Genomic DNA, 22,879 nt, shown 5'->3' with positions numbered 1-22,879 from the left:
GGATATGTCCTACTATCACATCATCTACGGCGAAGCCATTTTTCTTCAGCGCCCCCTTTTCGCCCCCCTGAGCCCAGCGCCCCCCATATCGCCCCCTGGGCGTCTCCGCCCCCTTCAAAATCGCCAGCGCCCCTTGGGGGGCGCTGGTGGCAAGGTTAAGAACCACTGCTATAAATTATGCTTGCTTTTTTTTCTTGAGAGGGAGAGGTATGCATTTCAAAATCAAGCTATTTAGAGACAATAAATCCCGAAGCTCGAAGAAAATTTTCAAGTTAATTAACTGTCTTGAAAATACTCTATAACAATTTATGTTGATTTACGAAATACTTTTGAGTCCCCTTAGAGCTCGCTCCCGGTCCTATTGGGGAGTTTGGGGTGTGGCAGTTACGGACCTGGCAAGAATGCAAATCGTTGGGTGCGACGAACAATCCTGCGTAGAGTTAGGCAATGGGTGCATTATGACGTAACAAGCAGATGACGTATGATTTATAAAGAAAGTTGTTATCTCATTAGACCTTTTCATCGCAAGCCTTATATTGTCTTCCAATATGTCTTCTGAAATTAGTTCTAAGAAGCAAAACGAATGTAATCGTGAGTAATCGTGATTACTTTTGAAATGTAATCGTAATCGTAATCGACTACTTCCTGATTTTGCTGTAATCGTAATCGTAATCGTAATCGTGGGATTCACAAGTAATCGTAATCGCAATCGATTACATTCGTGAAGTAATCACCCCATGTCTGGTACATACATTCCAGAGCAGTTATAACTGGTAACGGAAATTGCACATGTGTCTCTTTGAATATGTAGACTGTCCTCTATGAATTTTTAACAAATGCGTCTATTCCCCACCAGAAACCATTGAATTCCCCACCGTTTGGGAACCACTGGACTAAATACTTGATATAAATACATGCTTTGTGTAACTATCAATATTATCGACGAAATCCATGCATAAAGATGAAAATTTATGCGCTCGGAGCGATTAGACCACTATTTTCAGTAACTTTTAATACCCCTAATATTCGCGATTTCGGTGGGTACGGTATAATAAGCCTGCTTGGGCATTTTGCTAAAATCTGTTCTGTCAAAATCTTTCTTATGCAAGATATTTCCCAAGAAAATTATGATGGCACAGAAACCACAAGGGCTGTCTGCGACGCGAAGTCCCAAGTATAGCCGATTTAACATTGGTATTTGACGTCCAGGTTATCCCTAATGACTGTACCTCGGAATGCGGCCGTACGCTTTATACTTAATCACGTAATCGAAATGCGGCCGTGAATAGCAAAAAGGTTGAAAATCCCTGATCAAGACGAACCTACGATCTCGTATAACTGACGAAAGTCTCAAATTTTACATGAAGGTTAACCTCATCAATTATCACCCAGTATACAAAGCCATCAGTAATACCATGCAACACTAATAGACGCACTGTAATAAACGTGTCAATAGTAGATTCCCACTTCTACTGTCGGAAATGTTAATCGTCTTAAGCTTCGAAAAATACCATATGGCTCTCACTGTAATGTGATTAAAAAGCTGTAACTTGCAAAAGATCTATGTAAATCAAATTTCACATGCTCCAATAAGGTAACCACCATGATTAACACGAGTTTTTACTGAGAAAATATATGACGCACATGAAGGAATCCATGTTATATTAAGTTCGAATTACTGTTACCATGACGTCACGAACTATCGATTGTGACGTAACAATTGATTGACATGTATAGCTCTCTGAGAGCTGAAGTACTAAGTATAGGGCAAATATGGTTCTTCGGACGAAAAAGGTTCTCGACCCCTGCCGTAGGCTATACATCAGCATGTACATTGTACAGTAACTTGTCAAATCGCCGAATGTTGCATTTCGATGAAATTCTGATACCATAATTTGAAATGAGCGTAAAACCTAGGGTTGCATTTAAAAGAAATGGTTGTTTAAAACACGTTGTTTAAAACAGTGGTTCCCAACCTTTTTCGACCCATCGCCCCCTTTTCAAGCTCAACACCGATCATCGCCCCCCAAATTTTGTGTACCGAAAATTGGGCATACAATCTGAAATCACCGGCGGGTTGATTAAAAAAAAGGTCAACTTTATTGCAAGAACCCTAATTTGACACTGTTGTAACTAAATTTCCGTGGGTCTACTAAAAAAAAAGGTCAGCTGTTTTGACGCGTCATCGCCCCCCTATCGCCTCCTTCACTATTTTCACCCCCCGTCGCCCCCTTTGTCCATTTTCGCCCCCCTATCGCCCCCTTCGTCATTTTCGCCCCCCTAGAACATGCCTTTAAAAAACAAAGTGTTTCTTTAGCTGTAAAACTATCCATAATTGTGTAAACACTTTCTAAAGTACTTATTGTATGAGCCCCCGGACAATAACCACCTGAAATAGCCGAGGTATATCGACATGGGATGGTCGAAACTTCCCCACTTTAGTCGGTCCAACAGCTATAGAACAGATATTCCGTCAAAGGAGCCATATTTACCCTGTATTTTCAGTTGTCAATGTGAATTCACTATGGCGTCACAATTGAATATTGGTGACGTTTTGGCTTAAAACCTGTTTTAAACAAGGACCTTGTTTTAAACATGTTTGTTTTAAGTTGATTTTTGTTGTATAGGCAACCCTGGTCTTACCTATCTCAATCCTTTGATCTTGGAAGATCTTCTTCCCAATGTTGCATAACCCAAGGACGATGAAGATTACGGCTACGAGTGTGGCGTACGCGCCAATCGTGACAAAGGACCAAATCACGGGGTCGAACGTATCTGCTTCCGCTGCAATCATGAATATCATCAATCGCGATCATTTGTATACGGATTTTTGTGCGCACATCTTTTATACATGTCGCAGATTGAGCGGCATACAAGATATTCACGCTAAACTAAAGAGCACCAGTAACCAAGTACCACTACGACTTTTTCTGAGTAATCAAATAGTTACTGGCTACTTGTAATAGGCTACTTCCCCAAGTGCTCAAGTACTTTTTTGGTAAAATTACAAAATTTCTACACTTTGTATTTTCAAATATAGAAAATAGTTTTGAGACGAGTTTGCATCATTTTTAGTAGTGGCATTGTTATAAAAGAATAAAATATCTATCCAAAGATTGCACCAATTTGTAATGTAATTAGCCATTTTTTTGTCAGTAGCGAAGATAAATCTTGTAATTTCAAAAGTACACTTTCACCACTTCCTAAAACCTGCTGAAAGTATTCGGCCCATCTAACGAGTCTAGTTCGTGGAGCTACTTCCTTCAGTACTACTTTTCTACATCTGCTTGAATAGTTTATACTAATCCGCACGCCGCTGCTGACCAGCAGCACACCTATTCAAGCTTGGTTGCCACTCCGTGGAGTGTGTCCCGGAAACAGTTGGCCATATAATGTTTCATTGTCAAAGATATGACTCTTCCCGGACATTCCTTGCCGAAGATTGCATGGCGCTCATCATTCGGCATAAATTGACTAATCCACTGACAGGGTTGTAACCAATGTCCCTAACAACAATCAACGACCGTGCAATCTTAAATTGAAATTTCTTCCGTTTTTGAATTTATAGTATTTACGGTGAAAAATTTCGACACTTCTATGACCAAATATCGTGTTCCAGGCTTGCCTGAATGGAAAGTAATGCTTTTTTAACGGGTTTCCATCTTTATACTGGGCTGTGATAGAGTTCAGATTATGAAATTGCTAATTTGACGTGACGATGTAGATTTGACGGCGTTTTGGCTGTTCTGTTCGCAATGCGTTATGATATTTGCTTTTCACGACTCCTATATACCTCCACGAGGCGAATTACGAGTGCTGAGGCATTATTCACGAATTTTAGCGGTTCTGAATCATCATAGGCCATTTATATGTACCGTAGTGCACTCGCGTCAACCAACAATGGGATGATTGAGGTATGTCATGTTACCACTTGGTTGATAATAATGATGACATATCTTCCTCATATCATTAAGTCTTCTGAGCCACTTCATATCATCCTCGAGACTTGGTGGTGAAAAAAGACCCGATGAAAGAAAACACTCGCAAGGAACGGGAAGAGCTAGAACGGCATAAAGATCAACATTGAAAATGAACCGTCACTTCGGGCGCTGGGCCGAGGTGGATGTCAGTTTAAGACACCGCAATTGCGCGTCGTTCGGCATCCTCCTAGGTGTTCATTACATCGCATGGTGTCTTATCGCATTGTGTGTGTCTTGATCGGATAAAAATATAATCTCCAGATTATTGATCATTGTCTTTCCTTACAATTGTCTAGAGTAGTGCTTTTCAACCTTTTTAGGCTCCATTCGCACTTTTTTTGTAAAATAAATTTCATTCGCACAAGCTAATCGAAATTTGTTATACAAAAAGAAAAAGAAGATACTTAACAACATTTTGTTCAGATGTGCGACAAATTGGCTAATGTAGCTTATCTATGAAGTGTCTCTATAAAAAGGCAACTGCTTTCGCTCGTTTTGATTTCATCTATTTTACGGAAATCCTTCTCGGCCAAGCATAAGTTGTTATGGGTTTTGTACTCCTATCCAAAATACAGTGTATTTTTCGCGAGTGAAAAATGCTTGCTGGCTGCAATAGGTTTTTATAGCTTACACAAAGGTACCGGAGGTTCCAGCTTGTCGAAAAGGTGAAAAATCCACATGTTTGTGTTGGGGATTTTGCCTTATGTCTTGGAACATAAGGTGCCAAAACGATCGAGGAGAGTAGGCACATTAGAGCTTCCTATCTTACGATACGTTACTGCAACTTCTGTCTCGCGACTATATGAGAAGAGCAAATAAACTCACGATACTGTGTGTTCTGCTCTTTAGCTCAATCTAACTTGAGAATTCACAACAAATTAATAACGGTAAAGCAGCTTTAGACTACCACCAAGATCTGAGTTTTTGGGGCATCTCGAGACCCGAGCCTCACCCATGAAAGCGAATTCATTTTTAATATTGCACTTGTGTGCCGCGATTTTGCGGACATGTATGACATACAGAACGTGCACACCACAATTCTACCCAACACAGGTCTGCAAAACATCCCTGATGCACGCGATTTCAAATTAGGCCGGATTAAATTCCTCCGCGAGTCACAGATGTACTATGACTACGCACATCGCAAGAACGGGACTATTTCGTGCCGACAATGGAGCATATCCATATTAAAAGATTTGGCCATCCAGCATCGCTCATTTTTAGACCAAGGTTTTGTCGCCGCTTATGTTTTTGGCACCGCATTTTATCAGCGGTTCGTTGCCAAAACTTTACGTTTTCATGTTCCCCGACGCAGAAGGGGTTGGCCTCGAAATGAATGATTCTCACTAGGCCTGAAGTCGCTCGTTGCACACCCCTCACTAGTTCATCCTAACGGTCTTCGACGATATTGGTGCGTGGTCAGTTAAACGAGTTTTTATAATTGCGTCGCCTCTACAAAAGTTACACAGACCCTAAATTTGCTATTAGGTTTATTTGAATTATTCCACGTCAGAAAAATCAACAATTATTAACGATTTTCATTCGCACTTGATCCGGATTTTCATTCGTACTATTCGCACCACCTTCCTCATTCGCACTGCAATTTTTTTCATTCGCACAAGTGCGAACCGTCACACAGGTTGCAAAGCACTGGTCTAGAGTCTACACTTGGCCTAGTAATACGACAATGCGCTTTATTGCGGAGTGCTGTTATCCACAAGCTCATTTGCTCTGATTACGTGAAATTCACACTGGTGCGACAAAAGATATCGCCTCTAGTCGAGGAAATATATTTTACTGCATTGTACCTGCTTAGCAACTCATTTTCAGTGCTGAAAGTATTCATATGCGATGTATATCACTATCGCTTTCACGGGGCTCTTTCAATGTAGTTCTAGATTATCTGTGTCATATTCATTTTTCATATATTAGCAATTTCATCATCCAAACTCGATCACATGCCTTTATCAAAATGTAAACGCATGTAAAAAGCATCACTTTCCCTCAGGCATGCTTGGAACACGATATTTTTTCATATCGAAGTGTCGAAATTTTTCACCATAAATACAATAAATTCAAAAATGGTCGAAATTTCAATTTAAGATTGCACGGCACTTACTGGTCGGAATTGACCCAAATTAGGCAAGTTGTGTTTTTTGTTAGGCAACCTGACCATTTTATGAGTAAGCGAGTGAAATTTGAAAAAAAAAGTTGTTTTTGAACAACCCTACTGTACACTGCTGAACAAGTGAACATACTGTTGCCAAACCCACAACAATAGCAAAAGCAGCACGAGTTCAATACACAAACGCAACACTCAAAATGAGACAAACGATATGAAAGTCGATGCCTCTGTCTTCATGGATGGCACAAAAAGTTAACTTCACAGCCCCATGTAGATGAGCTACCATGGACCAGGTTCTCCAGCTCTGGCCTGAAACCGGCAAGCGAAGGATTCATTTTCGCAGCACAAGACCAATCGCTTCCTACAAAATACTATCGCAAAAGAATTCTGAAGCAAAACACGGACAGCCAATGCAGAATGTGCCCGAACCAAAATGAACTGTAGCACATCTCATGTCTGGCTGTGGCGCCCTTGCAGCTAACGAATACACATGGAGACACAACAGGATAGGTCACAACATTCAACTTGAATCATGCAAACATTTGACATCACCACTTCGCCAAAATATTGGTATGATTATAACCCTGCACCAGTGACGGAAAACGACGAAGTAAACATTCTTTGGGATGTACCAGTTATGACTGACTGCGAAATCAGGAGCAACCGCCCGGATATGATAATCAAACTAAAAAAGGAAAGAGAATGCCTATTCATTGAACTGGCCGTCCTAGCTCATCAGAATATACTACAAAAAGAATCAGAAAAACAATCGAATTACGCAGACCTAAAAATCGAATGTGAGAAAATGTGTCGATGCAAAATAAACATTGTACCGATAGTCATTGGCGCTACAGGAGTCGTAAGCAAAAAACTCATGAGACATATCCAACATATCCCGGGTAACGTTCGATTCGACATCATCCACAATATCACGCTATTGGACACTCTGCATATTCTTCGGAAGACCTTGCATGCACCACAGGACTAAAATTACATTTGTGAATCACAGCATAATTTTTGTAATTTCGATTCTTCATTTTCAATCATCTCTACCTCTGCTCTATAACCCTTGCCAATTCTTCATCTACTGCAATTCTGTAATCTGACCTCTTCAAGTACTGCATAGGAATAACAATTTGACTGTATTACTGAAATTTTATACTCCAATCTCGTCATTTTCTTTTGGGGACAGGTTGCCCACCGGATTATGTGTGTATTTACCAATTTTACTATGAATAAAGAATAAAATAATTTTAATAACCGTAGAAATTTACATCTACTTTGATCGTCTCTGTCAAATTAATGTCGGAGAGAAATACTACAAACCTGCAGTATGGTTCGTGTCATACACGGAATTCCTTGAGTCGGTGAGGCAGGTCCTGGCGTTGGTGTGATGCCGGCTCTCCATTTCGAGAAATGGCTTCGCTTGAATATGATAAAATATTTTTGAAATCATTTTAGTCCACTCACAATCACACTTGCAAAGCGAATGGTATACACGTGATAATGATAAATTGGACCTAGTTCAGAAAAAAATGGCGTATATATTTGTAGCTTTCCTGAATTGTAAACCATCCCATGGAAAATTACCAATCCACTCATGTTGAGTAGGAAAATAGCTGGTTCGTGGTGCAAAACTTGAAAATAGCTTTTAATACAGCATCCATTGTAGTAAAACAATATAGTTATTTTGAGTAAGAGTTTCCTGATCTTATATATATTGCTATTAATTCGTACCTATGATTGGTGCAAGAAATGCTCCGACAGTGAATGATACGTTTGTTATCTGAACGAATGGTCTGGATGTAGCCTCACTCCAATGCTTCATATACAAACCTTGTATACCTGCAGTGAACAATAATAGGCCCCAATAAGCCCTCGGTAATTGACTACCCGGCATGCTTATTACGAAGATTTGCATTCAGTATGCGATTATGCATACGACACACTGTGACTATTTGACTGCATGCTTTTCGTGATGCCAGATGTTATGTGCATGTTACGGATAATGGCTTGTGATGTCGCTTTGTGAAGGATCATCCACAATCTTGCGGTATTCGGTGACAATACTATGCAAATGTACGCTATTATCTACTGCGTACGTCAACATATCCCATATAATATGAACATTTATGTATATGAATATATATTAATAATATATCAATGTGGGCTTTTTCGAAACACATGCGATATACGAGGTACCTTTACTAATTGAACTATCCCTATTTGCATACAGTCGACTTCGTGTGATTCGGAATCTTTGGTTCCGCTCACCTTCAGCCGAATTTAACTGGAAATCAATTGTTGGTTACATGGTCATACGTATGGGGCAAGCAGACAGTGCATTCAGGCATTTTCTTCTACAAACCATACTCGAAGCTTGAGGGAACCACCAATAATTTCTTTAATAAAATAAGGAAGAGTATTTTTTGGGCAGAGTTACTACATTTAGGGCATTCGAGTCGAGTCAGCAACTATAAGGTAACAAAATACGAGAAATTAGGAGTGAGACAATATATAGAGAAGAAGACAGGTAATCAAGTCATAATTGGTTTAACTAAATGTTAAGGACGAGACAATCGCGCACAAGAATTCACCACACAAATGATCAATCGAGAGGAGCGCACCTTTATAGTCGGTACATGGCCAACATTTCTAAGTGCTGCATCTCACCACAAAGGAAGTACCCGTATATGATTCCACCGACGGCTTCGACAACTCCAAGCAGTGCCCTTGAGTGAAGAAACGGAGTGACAGTCAGCAGAGCGCCTAGTGCCAGCGAAGTGAAAGCTGAAAGAATTAGTTCAAGGTCAACGACGTGCTTATCAGGTCCTCATAAGTCATAACCAGACTTGGACGACTAGATAATTCTAGTTGCCGAATTATACTAATTAGAACGGAATGTCGGTAGACAAATTCTAATCTAAATTCTGAAAGGTTTCTATGCTCTCAGGTTAAACTAATCTAATTTCCGGTTTTCCTGAAAATGTTACACGAGAACTGTGTAGTGCCAAACGAGCCAAGCTTGATATACATACATTTTCCAATCTCATGCTTGAGAAAGTGAACTCCAATTTGGTATGAATTCAAGTGTCCTCTTGAATTTAATTCAATTCACAAGTTTTTGTAAATTCAGTAAATCTACTACTGGAAAAGCTGAAAATTTTCTAGTTGTCCAACCCTGTTCATAATCTGTCTCTTACTCAAGCTCCATACGTGATGTGATCTATTCATAGAGGACGAAAGAGCGCTGAAAATGACAGCTCCAACAAATGCTCCGACAGATCGTACAGCGAGTACTACGGACACTTGATCGATTCTTGAATCCGTGTTTACCGCCAGGAATTGCAACGTTGGTCCGGTAATCGACATGAAAAGCCCCTGTGAAGACAGTCCTTATAATGTCCTTTACTCTCTTAGTGAAAAGAGTGTACATTAGGGTTGTTTCAAAAGTAACTCTCTTTTTTCAAATTCAACTTGCTTAATGATAAAACTGTCAGGTTGCCTGGAAAAACGCTACACACCAAATTTGGGTCAATTCCGACCGGTGGAAGCCGTGCAATCTTAAATTCAATTTTCGACCATTTTTTTCAAATATGATCTTTCCGGCAGCAAATTTCGACACTTGTAAATGACAAAAGATCGTGTTCCAGACATGCCTGCAGGGTACATGATGTTTTTTTTCGGGTTTACATCTTCATTACGGCCTGTAATACAGTATAGATCAGTGGTTCTCAACAGGGAGGTTTACGAAGCCTCTAAATTTACAAAATAGTTGAAAATTTAATTTGTATTTATTTGAATTACGAAAATCACGAGGCAGTTTCGCTTCATTACTGGTAAAACTGAAATCAACGGAATGGTCAGAAAGACTCATTTTAATTGCTAAATTGCCAATAGCCTACTGATACAATTATTTTGCTGTTCAGTGGTGCTTTGTTGGGGATTGTGGGAAAAATAAAAAAGTTGAATTAGGAAGGTCAATCACGGTGACTTCGAAATGTTTACAAAAATCCATTTTCTTTTGTGATATACATACATTTTTCCATAATAACTTCAAAATGAGCTGCTACGTACAAATGAACAGGTTTGACGTTATATTTTCATTAGAAAATTTCTTTGTCAATTTTGGCGCCATATTTGTTGCGATCACACCCGAATGTGTCGTCGGGAGTGTTACGCGTTATGCAATCACCTATCTGTGTGGAAAGGATCTTCGGCACTCGTTCATATCAAATCGAAGGTGCGGATTTTCAAGACAGGACCGTGGCTGTCAAGAAATGCAGTTGCAGAATTCGCTTTGAAATAATAAAAGTCAACGCAATTTCTACATAAATAGTATGATGTTATTTTCAAGAAATTTCATTTTGCTTCTGTTTATCAGTAGCTTACGGTTATCATCTGCACAAGACAGATGACGATTGCACTATAATTGAGCTAAATTTGAACTAAACCTGCGGGGGTCCGTGACTATCCAAAAGGGGTCCGGGTCCACGAGGACAATAAGGTCGAGAACCACTGGTATAGATAGTGGAACTGCTAATTAATGAAAAATGAATGTCGCATTGATTGCTTGGAAATGAGTCAATGACATTGAAATAGCCTCGTGAAAATGATTTTGATGTAATTTGCAAATGCAATACTTTTCAAGGCTGAAATCGGGGATTATTAAAATAAAATAACTTACATATAGGTAAAATACAGTAAAACATATTTTTTAGGTCACTATCGATATCTGAAGGCTTCTTTTGTTGCGCCAATGCAGGTTTCTCGTAATCGGAATAACGTCTTTGTTGCTGTTTCTTCATGGGCTGCTAGATTGCGATATGATAGGTAATTGCTAGATTGCGAAGCGATAGTTTCAAACGTTATGGTGGGTCATATTTACTGTGTTGAAACATTTGATATGGGTGACAATGCGGTGTGAGCGGAACCACGCAATCCGGTACCTAAATTATATTCAATAATACTTTTGTGAAAACATATTTGTGACTCCATAACTACTGCGCGCGAAGCGCAACAAAGGCTCTGGGCTTTACTTGACTTTTATGAATATTAAATGTTGGTACTCCGTGGAAACAGCCCCGAAATTTGATCGTCATCCTTCCTAGGGATGGAAATACTCATGACCTGGGCAACAACATTACTCAACTCTGCCTATAATACCTATGCAAACGTGCACTACAATACCATGATTTCTCTATTAAGACCCGAATTAGGCTACCTATCAACCGCTTTTCTAGCTATTGGTGTACCTCGAGTTTCAACACTTACCTTAGCAATGAAAAGCATACATAATAACTCTTCTGCCATACATTCTACTTTGATGCGCTCTGTACTATTGTGTGGCAGCTACATGCACCGCAGATCCATGGGTCGAATATAGGTGTATTTATCGGATTTCCACGATAACGTGGAGTCTAAAACAGGTAGACTGAAGTCTCTGGTACCAAATCGTGTTTTGACACCCTTGTAATGGGTGAAAACGAGTCGCATATGCCAATCTTTATGGAGATATATCCCAGCCCAGGGGTGTATGGTGGGCTCAGGTTGAGTGTCACTCCTTTTTTGGACATCTTACGGTGGCATATAAAAACATAATCCACGATAGTCCCTGGGGAAATATATCGATATAGTATGGTGTATTTGACTCATCTTCACCCATTGATGATATACACACACGATTCTCAAATACTGTGTGCAAACCATCTGTTCATGGTAATTGGGCGGGTTTTATCCTTATTGACTGTGATCAGACGCATATGCATCAACAGGGCAGCCCAATTACGACTAACCATTCGAATTCGTAATACTCACACCACAACTCATGGCGAGCGATGAGACCGTTACGAATAGCACGACCCACACAAGGTTTTTCTGATCTCGCCTTTCACGGTGATCTGTCACAAATTAATATATTCAGTCTTTCAACGATGACATTCTATGTCTATATCTGGGGCTGGGCTGAATCAAGTGCCTGAACGAATATAATGCCGGTTTTACTTCACATTAAAGATTTATTGGAATTATTTTCCAGCCATATCTATTTCATATCACTTTGTGTCAATGCTGTTGATCACGACTATCACGAATATGTCATTTCAACTAGCATGCGTTGCTTCGCGTGTTGCGATAATACCAACTAGGTCCGAGTACTCGAGTCGTTGTACACAGTGATAATCTTCACCTATGTAGGCGTATATCTCAACACCCAAGTCAGGCACACCAAAAAAGCGTACATATCATCAGACCTCAAATACATTGCACTAACCATTGTCCAGTAATGTAATCTTTTCATGCATGCTGCAATGTTGGAGAAATATCTGTTCTGTGTCTCCAACCAATCACTCAGTCAGTAGACAGTAACTGTAACGGATGCTTATACATAACATAGGAGAGAGAGAGAGAGAGTCTTTATTTTCATCCAACCGAAATACATAACAAACAGGCAACAATAATGGTGGTACAGAAAATACCCATGCTCAGTATTCGGTATCAGATAGGAATGATCGATACGATAACTGGTCTGATCACACCCGTATCAGTCAAATACACTTGTCTAAGCGCAGTCTGGCTGTAACAAAATAATAAAAGATGGTAGCAAATGTCATTTTCCCTTCATAACAACTTTCTCTGTGCATCAATATCTTGTCAGATTCGTCAATTTGGCGCGTAAATCCTTGCTATCCACTGAATTATAATCCCAATGTTCCTGTCAGCATAAAGGTACTGTCGATTCTTTTACTCCAGCAAATTGCTCGGTATAATTGAAAGCTGAAATTGCATTGCAGCTATATGAACGGAAAAAGCATATCAATATTCTTCAGGATGTTTACATTGTTCTGTAGCAGTTTCCTTGATCAATGCGCGGGATTCGACAATCAACATACACGTGCTTATCTCGGTGGTTTCGCTATCGTGGTATGGTGTGATGAGATTATGCAAACAATTATATTATCACATAATTTATTTTGTCTTTATGTCGTTTTGCTTCTCTTCTGTTACTGTCAATTCCGAGTAGTTATACCTGCTCCAGGCTAGAGGTGCTTATAGCCTTAAGAGGCTCCACCACGTTGCCACAATGGCAATTTCAACAATTCAATGCAATTTTTCCATGGCGGCTTTTCTTGCACTCCGTCTTCCACAAATCAGTCGTTCATCATAAATCGGATCTTTGCTGCGGCTTTCAAGCTCACTGTACTTTCTGGGCTATTTAAGTCACCGCAATCGCCGTGAGTTTTTGAGCGTGTGTATCATAGGTCCCATGGCCGTGTGCCTTTGGACCCACCGGGTGGGAACCGATGATATGTTCGAGCAACAAATTTTGTACGTTCATAATTTTTTTTTGAAAAGGCAGATATTCAGGTAAATGTCCGCGATAGATAGAGCTTGGTGCCGATTGCGAGGAGGAGTCTAGATAAACCTTCAACACTTATTTAGGACTTCTGGAGTTGACCTGGGTCGGACCCGCAACCCATTGGTGTTGCAGCTATGGATTATACCGCTACGCTATCTCGCCTCACGTTTAACGGCTGCATGAGACCGTATGTGTGCAGGTTGGCCACCCGCGGCCTGTTGAAATATGGATGAGCAAGGCTGCAACGTATTGAAAATGATAACTCCTAATCAGGGTTCGATGTTACCGGACCATCATCTAGCACAGTGGTTCTCAAACTCGATCCCGCGAGACCCTAGGGCAGCGCCCCTGCAATTATGCACACTGCGCTATTTATAAGCATCTCGCGGCAAGTACCAATCAAAATGTCTGAGCTCTTGGCGCGGTTTCCTCAGAAATCGTTATAGACAGAGCTGAACACATGTTACCTCCATCCAAAAGAATCCAATAAGTCATTTACTAACTTGTATATGATGAGGGGAAGCATTTATTTATGATATCACGAAATGAATATAATTTACAAGCTGCCAACAGCTGGTACGGACATTTTACGATATTGCACTCCTGGTCAACATATTCTGAAGCATAAACTTGACTAGTTATTGGGATAGCTAGTCATTGGTCCATTTTAATGCGGATCCGATACAACCCAGTGCACCCCCCTTAGTGGTACACCCTTTAAAAATAAATGTACACCCTAGGGCAGTGGTGGGAAAGTATTTTCCTTCGCGGGCCGAATGAGAAAAATCAATACGTTGGCGGGCCGAGTGAAAAATTTAGTTATGTTCTTCCGCGTATTTAATTGTATATTTCTAAATTATATTGTTAAAAATGATGCCCAGTGAATGTGTTGATATTAGGTAATGAGAAAGTGACAGTTAATTTAACAAATATCTATTAGCTGTCATGATTCGAAACAATGTTAAACATGATACATTTTAGCTATCTTCAATCCCTATCCACGTTCTTCTATTAAGACTCTAAAACAGTGGTTTTAGAACTTTTTTAGGCACCCCTCCCTATATGATATTAATAATAATGTAATATTAATATAATAATTTGTATAGAGCGCCGAATATAACAATATATCGTTACTACGCTAGGGCGCTGTACATAAAAGGCGATAAAATATAAAAGTAAACGATATGTATAAAAGACGGAGTGCATAGTTGTAGGGCGGAATGAACACTACACTGGTTCGATCGCTCGTGTGAATAGAACGGTCTTGAAATTGCGTTTGAAAACATATGGCGAGTCACATGGTCTGATAGAAAATGGAAGATTGTTCCACAGAATGGCGGCCGAGGAAGAAAAGATTCTCTCGCCGTAGGTCGATGTTCTGACTCTTGGAACTGATAAGAGTTTTTGCGACTGAGAACATACCGCTCTTCCGCAATTATACATTGACACTAGCTCACGAAGATACGTTGGTGCACTTCCCTCCATGCATTTGAAGACGTACAGAAGAAGTTCGTGTTCAGACCTAAATTTCTCAGGTAACCAATGAAGGGATCTGAGTATTGGCGTTACGTGATCACGTTTCCTTGACCGAGTTACCAAACGAGCAGCGATGTTTTGGATCTTTTGTAGCTTGTCGATGCAATTTTGGTTTACCCCGTAAAGCAGAGCATTTCCATAGTCAAACCGTAATATCACCAGCGACAGTATTATGGCTTTGCATGCATCCTCAGATAGGTAGTTCCTGATTCGACTGATCTTGTGGATATACATGAAACAGATCTTTGATGTATAGCAGTAGTTATCAACCTTTTTCACCTCGCGGACCGGTAAAACTTTTAAAAATGTCTGGCGGACCGGTGCACTTCGAAAATTGAAATGAAGCCAACATGTAAAGTATGCAACCGTTTTTTGCAATTATATGGTGCTAGAGGGTGACATTTAAAGGGTTTTGATCGTAATTAATTATCTTTATGATAGCATCCATGCAATTTTATGGTAGTCAGTCTGCTGAGTCGAGATAGAATTGCCTTATCCAGATAAACGTGCAGTTTACAGTTTACAGTCTTTCGCGCCGAATGCCGTGGGTTTAAACGATCACGCCAACTCGAACCAAGTCGAACCAAGCACCTTGCCGTGCTACTTTGCTCATTGCCCACTTCCATCAGACGCATACGCTACTCTGGCAACTATACGAATACAATGTGTGCCGCAGGAAAACACCTTGCAGCTACTATCCTGGCCATCCGGAAATCCGGGCCGCAAAAGAACTTCGTTAGCCCATGCACCCCAAAAAACGTTGGTCTTGGTCCCCCACTGGAAGATAAGCCCAACTTCCTGGGGATTCACCCCCACACCCTACAGTTCGGTGGATGTTTTCACCTGTACTTGTGACCACATTCATTCTACTCGGTGTAAGCAGAGAGTTTATGTAGCTTAATCGCAGCAATACCGAATATTATCGATCATTCGTGACTGAATTGGTTTTCTCGCCGCCGAATTTTCGGCACACACTTCGGAGTTCCGTGTTAGCCTATACTTCATTAGGGGTTGGTACGTCGTGACGCGGTAATGGCTGACGCCGAAATGCCTATTTCTATAAATTATGCGTAGGCCTATATCTCGGAGAAGGGCACCTAATAAGCAAGATATTTAGTGACACTAAATCGCGCAAAGCGCGAAAAGTAATTGAAAATGTTGCAAAAAGTTTCAGAAAAATACGCTATGATTTAGGTTCATTTGCAAGTTAATTTTCGGCACTTTTAAAGCTCGACCCCTCTCCAATTGGGCGGTTTCGGGTGCCCCAGTTACGGTCCAACACAAAATGAATGAATCGAAAACGAATGATCGCGCAAACTGCGCTGTTTAGCGATGAGTCAGTTCGTGCCTGTTCTGTACTTGTTGCTCGTCAAATAACACGTCTTGAACTTTAAGTCAAATCGAACATGTTTCAAGCCCTAATGATACCTCACGAACTTCTGAATTATTTTAAAATTTGATTTTTTAATTATTCTATCATTGGACAAGCGTTCAACATTACATCTTGTAATTGAAGTATAAAATTGCAATGTACCTCGCGGACCAGGAGGAATGTCGTCGCGGACTGGCACCGGTCCGCGGACCGGCGGTTGAGAGCCACTGGTATAGTGTACTTCAGCATTGTGGCATAAAGGGCCTGAGTCGTCGCTAGGTATCGTGTACAGTACATTAATCAACTACTTCAGCACTTCACTAAAATGTAGGGTTGGAATGGAATGAGAAATATAACGTCACGTTACGTCATTAGGTTCACGATTGCGTTCACGCAGAACCTTTCAAAAAGGTTCGCGTACACGCCATCCCTTTCCTGGCGATTCGTAACGCTGCTGCGAATCGATCACTTTTTCACAAAAATATCCATTCCATGAGAATGCTTTAAGCAGTTGGATGTTGTGATGCGAAGTAGCTATAGGTTTTAAAGGTCTCGCCGCGGGTTGAAGGTATGCAGACTATAATTCTCTATGGTGAAATAACTTCTGGAGAAAGGGGACGTATAATTTCTATCGATGGCCTGTCTCTACTCATTTCGTATCATTGCGATTGATACTCGCTTCGGATTCGAGCAACCGAATTGCCGTGTCCAGCTCTAAGGTATAGTTCAATGGCTTGTTTCGGTTCATTGGCGTATTTCATAGCATTATACCGATAAGTGGCGCCAGAAACATGCCGATCCCCCCGGAGAAATGATGTAGTTGAACAAACGAACGCGAGCCGATATCTCCCCATTTCTTCAAATACACGGCTTGTATGCCTGTCGATCAAAATTATTATGTGTAAGTTCGTTTACCGCCTTATTGGTAACATGCAGCCTACTACAGTGAAACAATAAACGAAATTGAGAATCCAATGCACCACTCAATACACTGATCAAATAGGGTTGCCTTGTTTCGAGATCCGAAAACGACGACACTCTTGTCGTCACTGCCGTCGAACTTCGTATTCCGCTATTGAGGAGGACGAATCCCAAAAAGGGTGACATTTGGGCGTCCTTGGGGGACCTTTTTGATTTCTTGAAAAGTGAGGACAGATATTCCTAAAGGAGGGCGTGTGCGTTGTAATCCTCCGAGGTACTAGACTCGACTAAAGGCAATGGTTGTCGACAGGTACGTCTAGAGATACTTTCACATTTATATATATTTTAATATATATTTATTATTTAGTATACTCAGGTTTTGTTTGTTTGCACTTCTTATTATAGAGTGGTTCTGTTTTTTTACTACTCCAACTTCTACTTAAACAGTTTCAGGATAAACAGCTGTCTTTTTGCACATAGCATTTTGTAAAAAGTCGCTTTGGGATATGTTATAAAGACTGGACGAAATAGCGCTTCACTACCGTAACTGATCGTATTTTCAAAAAATCTAATTTATTTCGTCGTTGGATATTTTGCGTGATCGTGAAAACGCACAATGCAATTCCGAAAGTAACCACCTTAAATCGATTACTAAAAGTAAATTCGACGTCTCGACGAAATCTACTTAATGAAAATATACTTATTTCAGTACTTTTCAGACGCAAAGTAACTTGTAAGTATTTGTAACTTGAGTACAAATTAAAGGCGCTACTTTTTCTCAAATACTAATGTGACTACCGTAACCACCTCTAACTATAACTAGCTCGGTGTGTGGGAATAATGACCCGTCTCCAATCTTTGGTTTCCAGATCAGTGCTACGAACCATCTACTTCTCTCTTTTCCACTCTCATCTGCAATATGGAATCCTAGTATGGGGAAATGCATGCACAACATTTTTGTGCAGAATTCGAACCCTGCAAAACCGTGCGATACGGCTGATCTCATCTGTACCTTTACGTACCAATTTATCGCCTTACTACCGTAAGCATCGAATTTTGCGAGTTGATGAACTATATCGCTTCGAAGTATCAAAAGTTGTTCACAAATATTTTTCCAATAGTCTGCCTCCTGTGTTTGATGACTTTTTCATACCTGCTAAACATGTCCATTCCCATTACACGAGATCCTCGTCTAAAGGAAACATCTACTTACCCCCACCCAATAGCAACCTAACTAAGATATCTATCGACTACTCGGGACCTATCATCTGGAATGCATTACCCCCACATATCCGTGAATTGCCTTATAATAGATTCAAAAAAGCCCTACTTGATCACCTCTTGTCGTTACACTAACACTGTTGCCCTACCTCGCCCAGACATTGCTTCATTGATCATTTGCCACCATTGTTTAATTTTTTCTATTTTCCTTTAACTAAACATTTCTTTACAGCCAGACTGTCCAGAGTCAAGTGTACCTGTTTGATGCTGGTGTGATCAGACTAGATGACCTTCACGGTCTTATCAATCATTCCTAACTAATACCGAATACTGTGCATGCATATTTTCTGTACCACCATCACTGCCGTTTGTTATGTATTTTGGTTCGATGAAAATAAAGACTCTCTCTCTCTATAAGGCGTATCTTGGGGGCGTTGAGGTCAAACTTACCGGTACCGCCGTATCCATGCATGACTCCTCCGAATGTGAGGCACATAGCTAGCAGAACTGTTGAACGGATAAACGGTGTACAGATCATGATAAAGCCGAGCATCATCGTTGCAAGGCCTGAAATGCAATTTGCTGTTCACGGCTCGGGCTGGGCAAAGTCGAGTACCTGAGTGATTCGTTTCTGAATCACGTATATGATGCTTCGAGTCGAGTAATCGAGTTACACTCATTATGACGTCATAACAGAGTACATTACGACAAAGCTCAAATATGTGCCGTTATGCCCCCACGGAGAATATAATACCTGTTATCCTTCTCATAAATGATACTCTGGTATTTTTTCGGCCATACCGATTTCATTCTACTTGATGACAATGCTCTGGGCTGTCGTGTAGTCATCGATCCACAAAATTCGAGGTCGTTGTATCTCTTACCTAAAGTCAACATGGGCCTGAAGTCCTTGGCCTTGGATACGAGCACGCTGTAAAGTAACCCTCCTAAAAAGACTCCAATCGACATCCCGCTGAAAACTGCGGAAATTCTCTCGACCGTGGAGTCCGTGATCAACGCCAAAAATTGAAGAGTCGGTCCAGGAATCGAAATAAAGAGGCCCTGAAGTAATCACAATCGGTCTTTCTTGCCTTCATTACATATTCAACAAAAAGCAGCACCAATGAACAAAACTTTCAGAATGAGGTAGGCTACTAAACGATTTTCGAAACGTGCCGAAATCGCAAAGATACCCGCAGACGCGGTCAGTAAAGAATTAGGCTACTTCTACTTGTCGGAGTAATCATTAATATTTTGTGTATAAAGTATATGAAGTGAATAAATTGTCCTTTAATTCTTTTAAGATCTCAAAATATGGTAACCCTATAGTTGTAAGTGTTTTTATGCAGAACTACGCCTGGAATACTTACTTGGAAATCACTATTTCAACTTGTACTTGAATAGAAATTTACTACGTCGATTCTACTTGAGTACTAACGATGGATACTTTGACTAGCTTTGGATATCAGTTATATGAGATCAAACGACGTATCCGTTCAAATCTGGGGTTGAGACGAATACCAAGTGAGGCAAAAAGACGACCGATTGTCTGTTGCAGTGATTCTTATAAGCACGGATTAGTTAAGCGAGTCTATGGGGATCGCAGGAGGTCACGACACAGACACACACACACACACACACACGACTCACGCAGCAGAAGTCACGATAATTTGCCATAAATATTCAATATCATCATTTTATTTTATTCGAACATCAATCTTGTTTAATGGCCCTGTTCCTATAGCAATGTTATTGCTGAGTAGTTCAGTTTGTTCACTAGTATTCTATAGTTATGTATTGAAAGTTTATTGCCATTCTTCTCTATTAAGGCGGTTTGTGGATTCTTGCAGATTAACTTTAGGGTTCTGCAGGTTCCTATAGGTTAAGAACCACTGTTCTATGCCAAGTCCTCGAGAAGGTGATTTCGAAGCGTTCGGAAAGATATTCTGTACCTACGTGACACATCCTCATCAGCGAGGCTATTGACACGTACGTCAGCACCCATCGAGTATTCGTGTTCCTTTGGCTTGCTTCCAGATCTGTCGAGAGTGATTGCCAAAAATTATCGATCAAAGGCAGCCCACACGCCCCACATGAGTATGCAGCGAATGATAATGCAACAGCTTCGAACACTGGAGCGTACGACACGATGAAAACGATATGGTTGAACAACGGGCCCTGGAGCATGTGAGTTTGTAACAGCAAAACTACCGCTGGCGCTAACCTTAGCCCTAACCCCATCCATAACCGGAACCAAAACTTAAATCAACTTTATAATCAGAATTAGAAATAATTAGAGCGAAATGCAGGTAGTCTTATTCCAATCTAATTTATTGTGAAATGATTTTATATGCTCTCATTTTAATAATAATCCAATATCTGTTTTTTTTTTAATTTTCCTGAAAATGCTACAGGAGGACGAGCAAAGCATGTTGTACAGACATCAACCATTCTCATACCTGTGAGAATGAACTCTGATTTTATACGAGCCGAATTTGATTTTTGTTGTGTTTATGCCTTGTTCTTGATTTACCTCAATTTCCAAGTTTTTGCGAATTCAGTATTTCTAATTTTAATATAATATGGAGAAAATTATGTGGTCATACTTCGAATCTATAGTGTGAAATACTGAAAATTTCCCTAGTTTTCCAACTCTGAATCGAATGTCGCATGCCCTAGTGTCGTATTCCTAAGTTTCTCATGTCGTTGTGTCGCATGCTTACATGTTCACGGACCATTGCAAGCACATATCAATGAATCCAACTAATCAATTAAATCAAGTGTGCTAATCATCCGCTGATTATAAATATCATATCAATCGCGAAAAGTTACCGAAGTCGTGCAGTCCTTCAATCCATCGCTACAGACTAATCGGATTAAATCGCGCTGGCGTAACACTGCCAACGTATGACGGTTCTTGATTTTAACCGCTTCACAGCTGTAAATACTATCTAGCCCAGTGGTTCCCAACGTGGGCGATTTGGCGGTCTAGGGGGGCGAAAATGGCGAAGGGGGCGATAGGGGGCGAAAATGGATAAAGGGGGCGACAGGGGGCGAAAATAGCGTAGGGCGCGACAGGTGGCGAAGACGCGTTAAAACGGCTATATTGGAGTAAAATCGGAGAAATTGTTTTAGTCAATCCACGAAAATTTAGTTGCAAAAGTAAGTGTAAAATTCGACATCGAGCCGAAAATTTGACCTTTTTTTTAGTCAACCCGCCGGTGATCACAGTTTGTATGCCCATTTGTCGGTTCACAAAATTAGGGGGGCGATGATCGGTGTTGAGCTTGAAAAGGGGGCGATCAGTCGAAAAAGGTTGGGAGCCACTGATCTAGACCACAAAATTGCGGATCTGACATGTCAATCTCGCCTATCGACACATGCGTTATTCATTTTCATCTTATACCAGTGGTTCTCAACCGGGGATCCGCGAAGCATTTTCAGGGGGCCCACAAAGCCTCGAGGTAGTTGATAACCTAATTTGTATGGTTTTAATTCGGAAAAGAACGAGGCAGTTTCGCTTTATTATTAGTAACACTCCAGAGCTCACATGAATAGAATGGCCAACTGAGATGAAATATCCTACGATGCAGACTCATTTTAATTGCTAAATAGCCGATAGCCTTCCGAGACAAGCATTTTGCTGTTTAGAAATGTTTTGTTGAGAATTGTGGGGAAAAGTTGGATGAGTAAGGTCAATCACGGTGACTTTGAAATGTTTACAAAAATCCATTTTCTCCTGTGATATACTCAACCCTTTTCCATAATAACTTCCAGATAAGCCGCTAGATAGAAATGACCAGGCTCGACGTTATATGTTCATTAAAAAATGTTTTGTCAATTTTGCTGCCATATTTGTTGCGATCATACCCTACCCAGAGTTGTCGTCGGAAGCGTTACGCGTTATTATTACATTCGCCACGACCTATATTTATGGAATTGGATTTCGACACTCGTTTATATCAAATCGAATTTTCAAGACACTACCACGTATTTAAAAAAAATGCAGTTGCAGAATTCGCTTTGAAATAATAGAAGTCTACCAAATTTCTACATGAAATAGTATGATCTTTTGTTCAAGAGAGATCATTTTATTGCTGCTTATCACTGACCTACAGTTTTCATTTGCCCAAGACATATGACGATTGCAAGATAATTCAGCTCAATTTTAACTAAACTTTGTGGGGGTCCGCGGGGTCCATGACGGTCCGAAAGGGGTCCGCGAAGACAAAAGGTTGAGAAGCACTGTCTTATACCTTATTTCTTTTCATCTAGCATGTATGCTTCTATTGACACTTCAGGGTCCAGGTGGGTGTCTTATTCCAAAGAATTCTGCTTGTTGTTTGGACACCTTCCGTTCCATATGT

The 22,879-nt window shown here is 40.5% G+C and overlaps 2 protein-coding genes across 3 annotated transcripts in view; both read right to left on the bottom strand.

Annotated features, from left to right (window-relative positions):
* LOC145432920 (solute carrier family 60 member 1-like) overlaps positions 1-15,248 on the bottom strand; it is a 45,626-nt gene extending 30,378 nt beyond the window's left edge. For both annotated transcript variants that reach the window (XM_080309758.1, XM_080309757.1), the window contains exons 1-7: positions 12,377-15,248; positions 11,923-12,005; positions 9,309-9,486; positions 8,779-8,895; positions 7,843-7,950; positions 7,432-7,530; positions 2,644-2,784 (exon numbers count right to left, since the gene is read on the bottom strand). In XM_080309758.1, coding sequence (XP_080165884.1) covers positions 2,644-2,784; positions 7,432-7,530; positions 7,843-7,950; positions 8,779-8,895; positions 9,309-9,486; positions 11,923-12,005; positions 12,377-12,407 — 757 coding nt within the window. In that variant the 5' untranslated portion in view covers positions 12,408-15,248. The remainder of the gene's footprint in view (positions 1-2,643; positions 2,785-7,431; positions 7,531-7,842; positions 7,951-8,778; positions 8,896-9,308; positions 9,487-11,922; positions 12,006-12,376) is intronic.
* Positions 15,249-16,606: 1,358 nt separating this feature from the next.
* On the bottom strand, positions 16,607-21,372 carry LOC145432924 (solute carrier family 60 member 1-like). The gene is made up of 4 exons (XM_080309763.1): positions 20,469-21,372; positions 19,397-19,574; positions 18,963-19,079; positions 16,607-17,249 (listed from the first exon to the last, which is right to left on the bottom strand). Exons 1-4 carry the CDS (start codon positions 20,751-20,753, stop codon positions 17,128-17,130), a joined length of 702 nt encoding a protein of 233 aa, XP_080165889.1. The 5' UTR covers positions 20,754-21,372; the 3' UTR covers positions 16,607-17,127.
* Between the last annotated feature and the right edge of the window lie 1,507 nt (positions 21,373-22,879).

The sequence above is a fragment of the Botryllus schlosseri genome, chromosome 2, assembly GCF_051294905.1.
Source record: "Botryllus schlosseri isolate E-star chromosome 2, Bs_hap1, whole genome shotgun sequence".
NCBI classification, from domain to species: Eukaryota; Metazoa; Chordata; class Ascidiacea; order Stolidobranchia; family Styelidae; genus Botryllus; species Botryllus schlosseri.
This window is presented reverse-complemented; position numbering and strand designations above follow the sequence as displayed.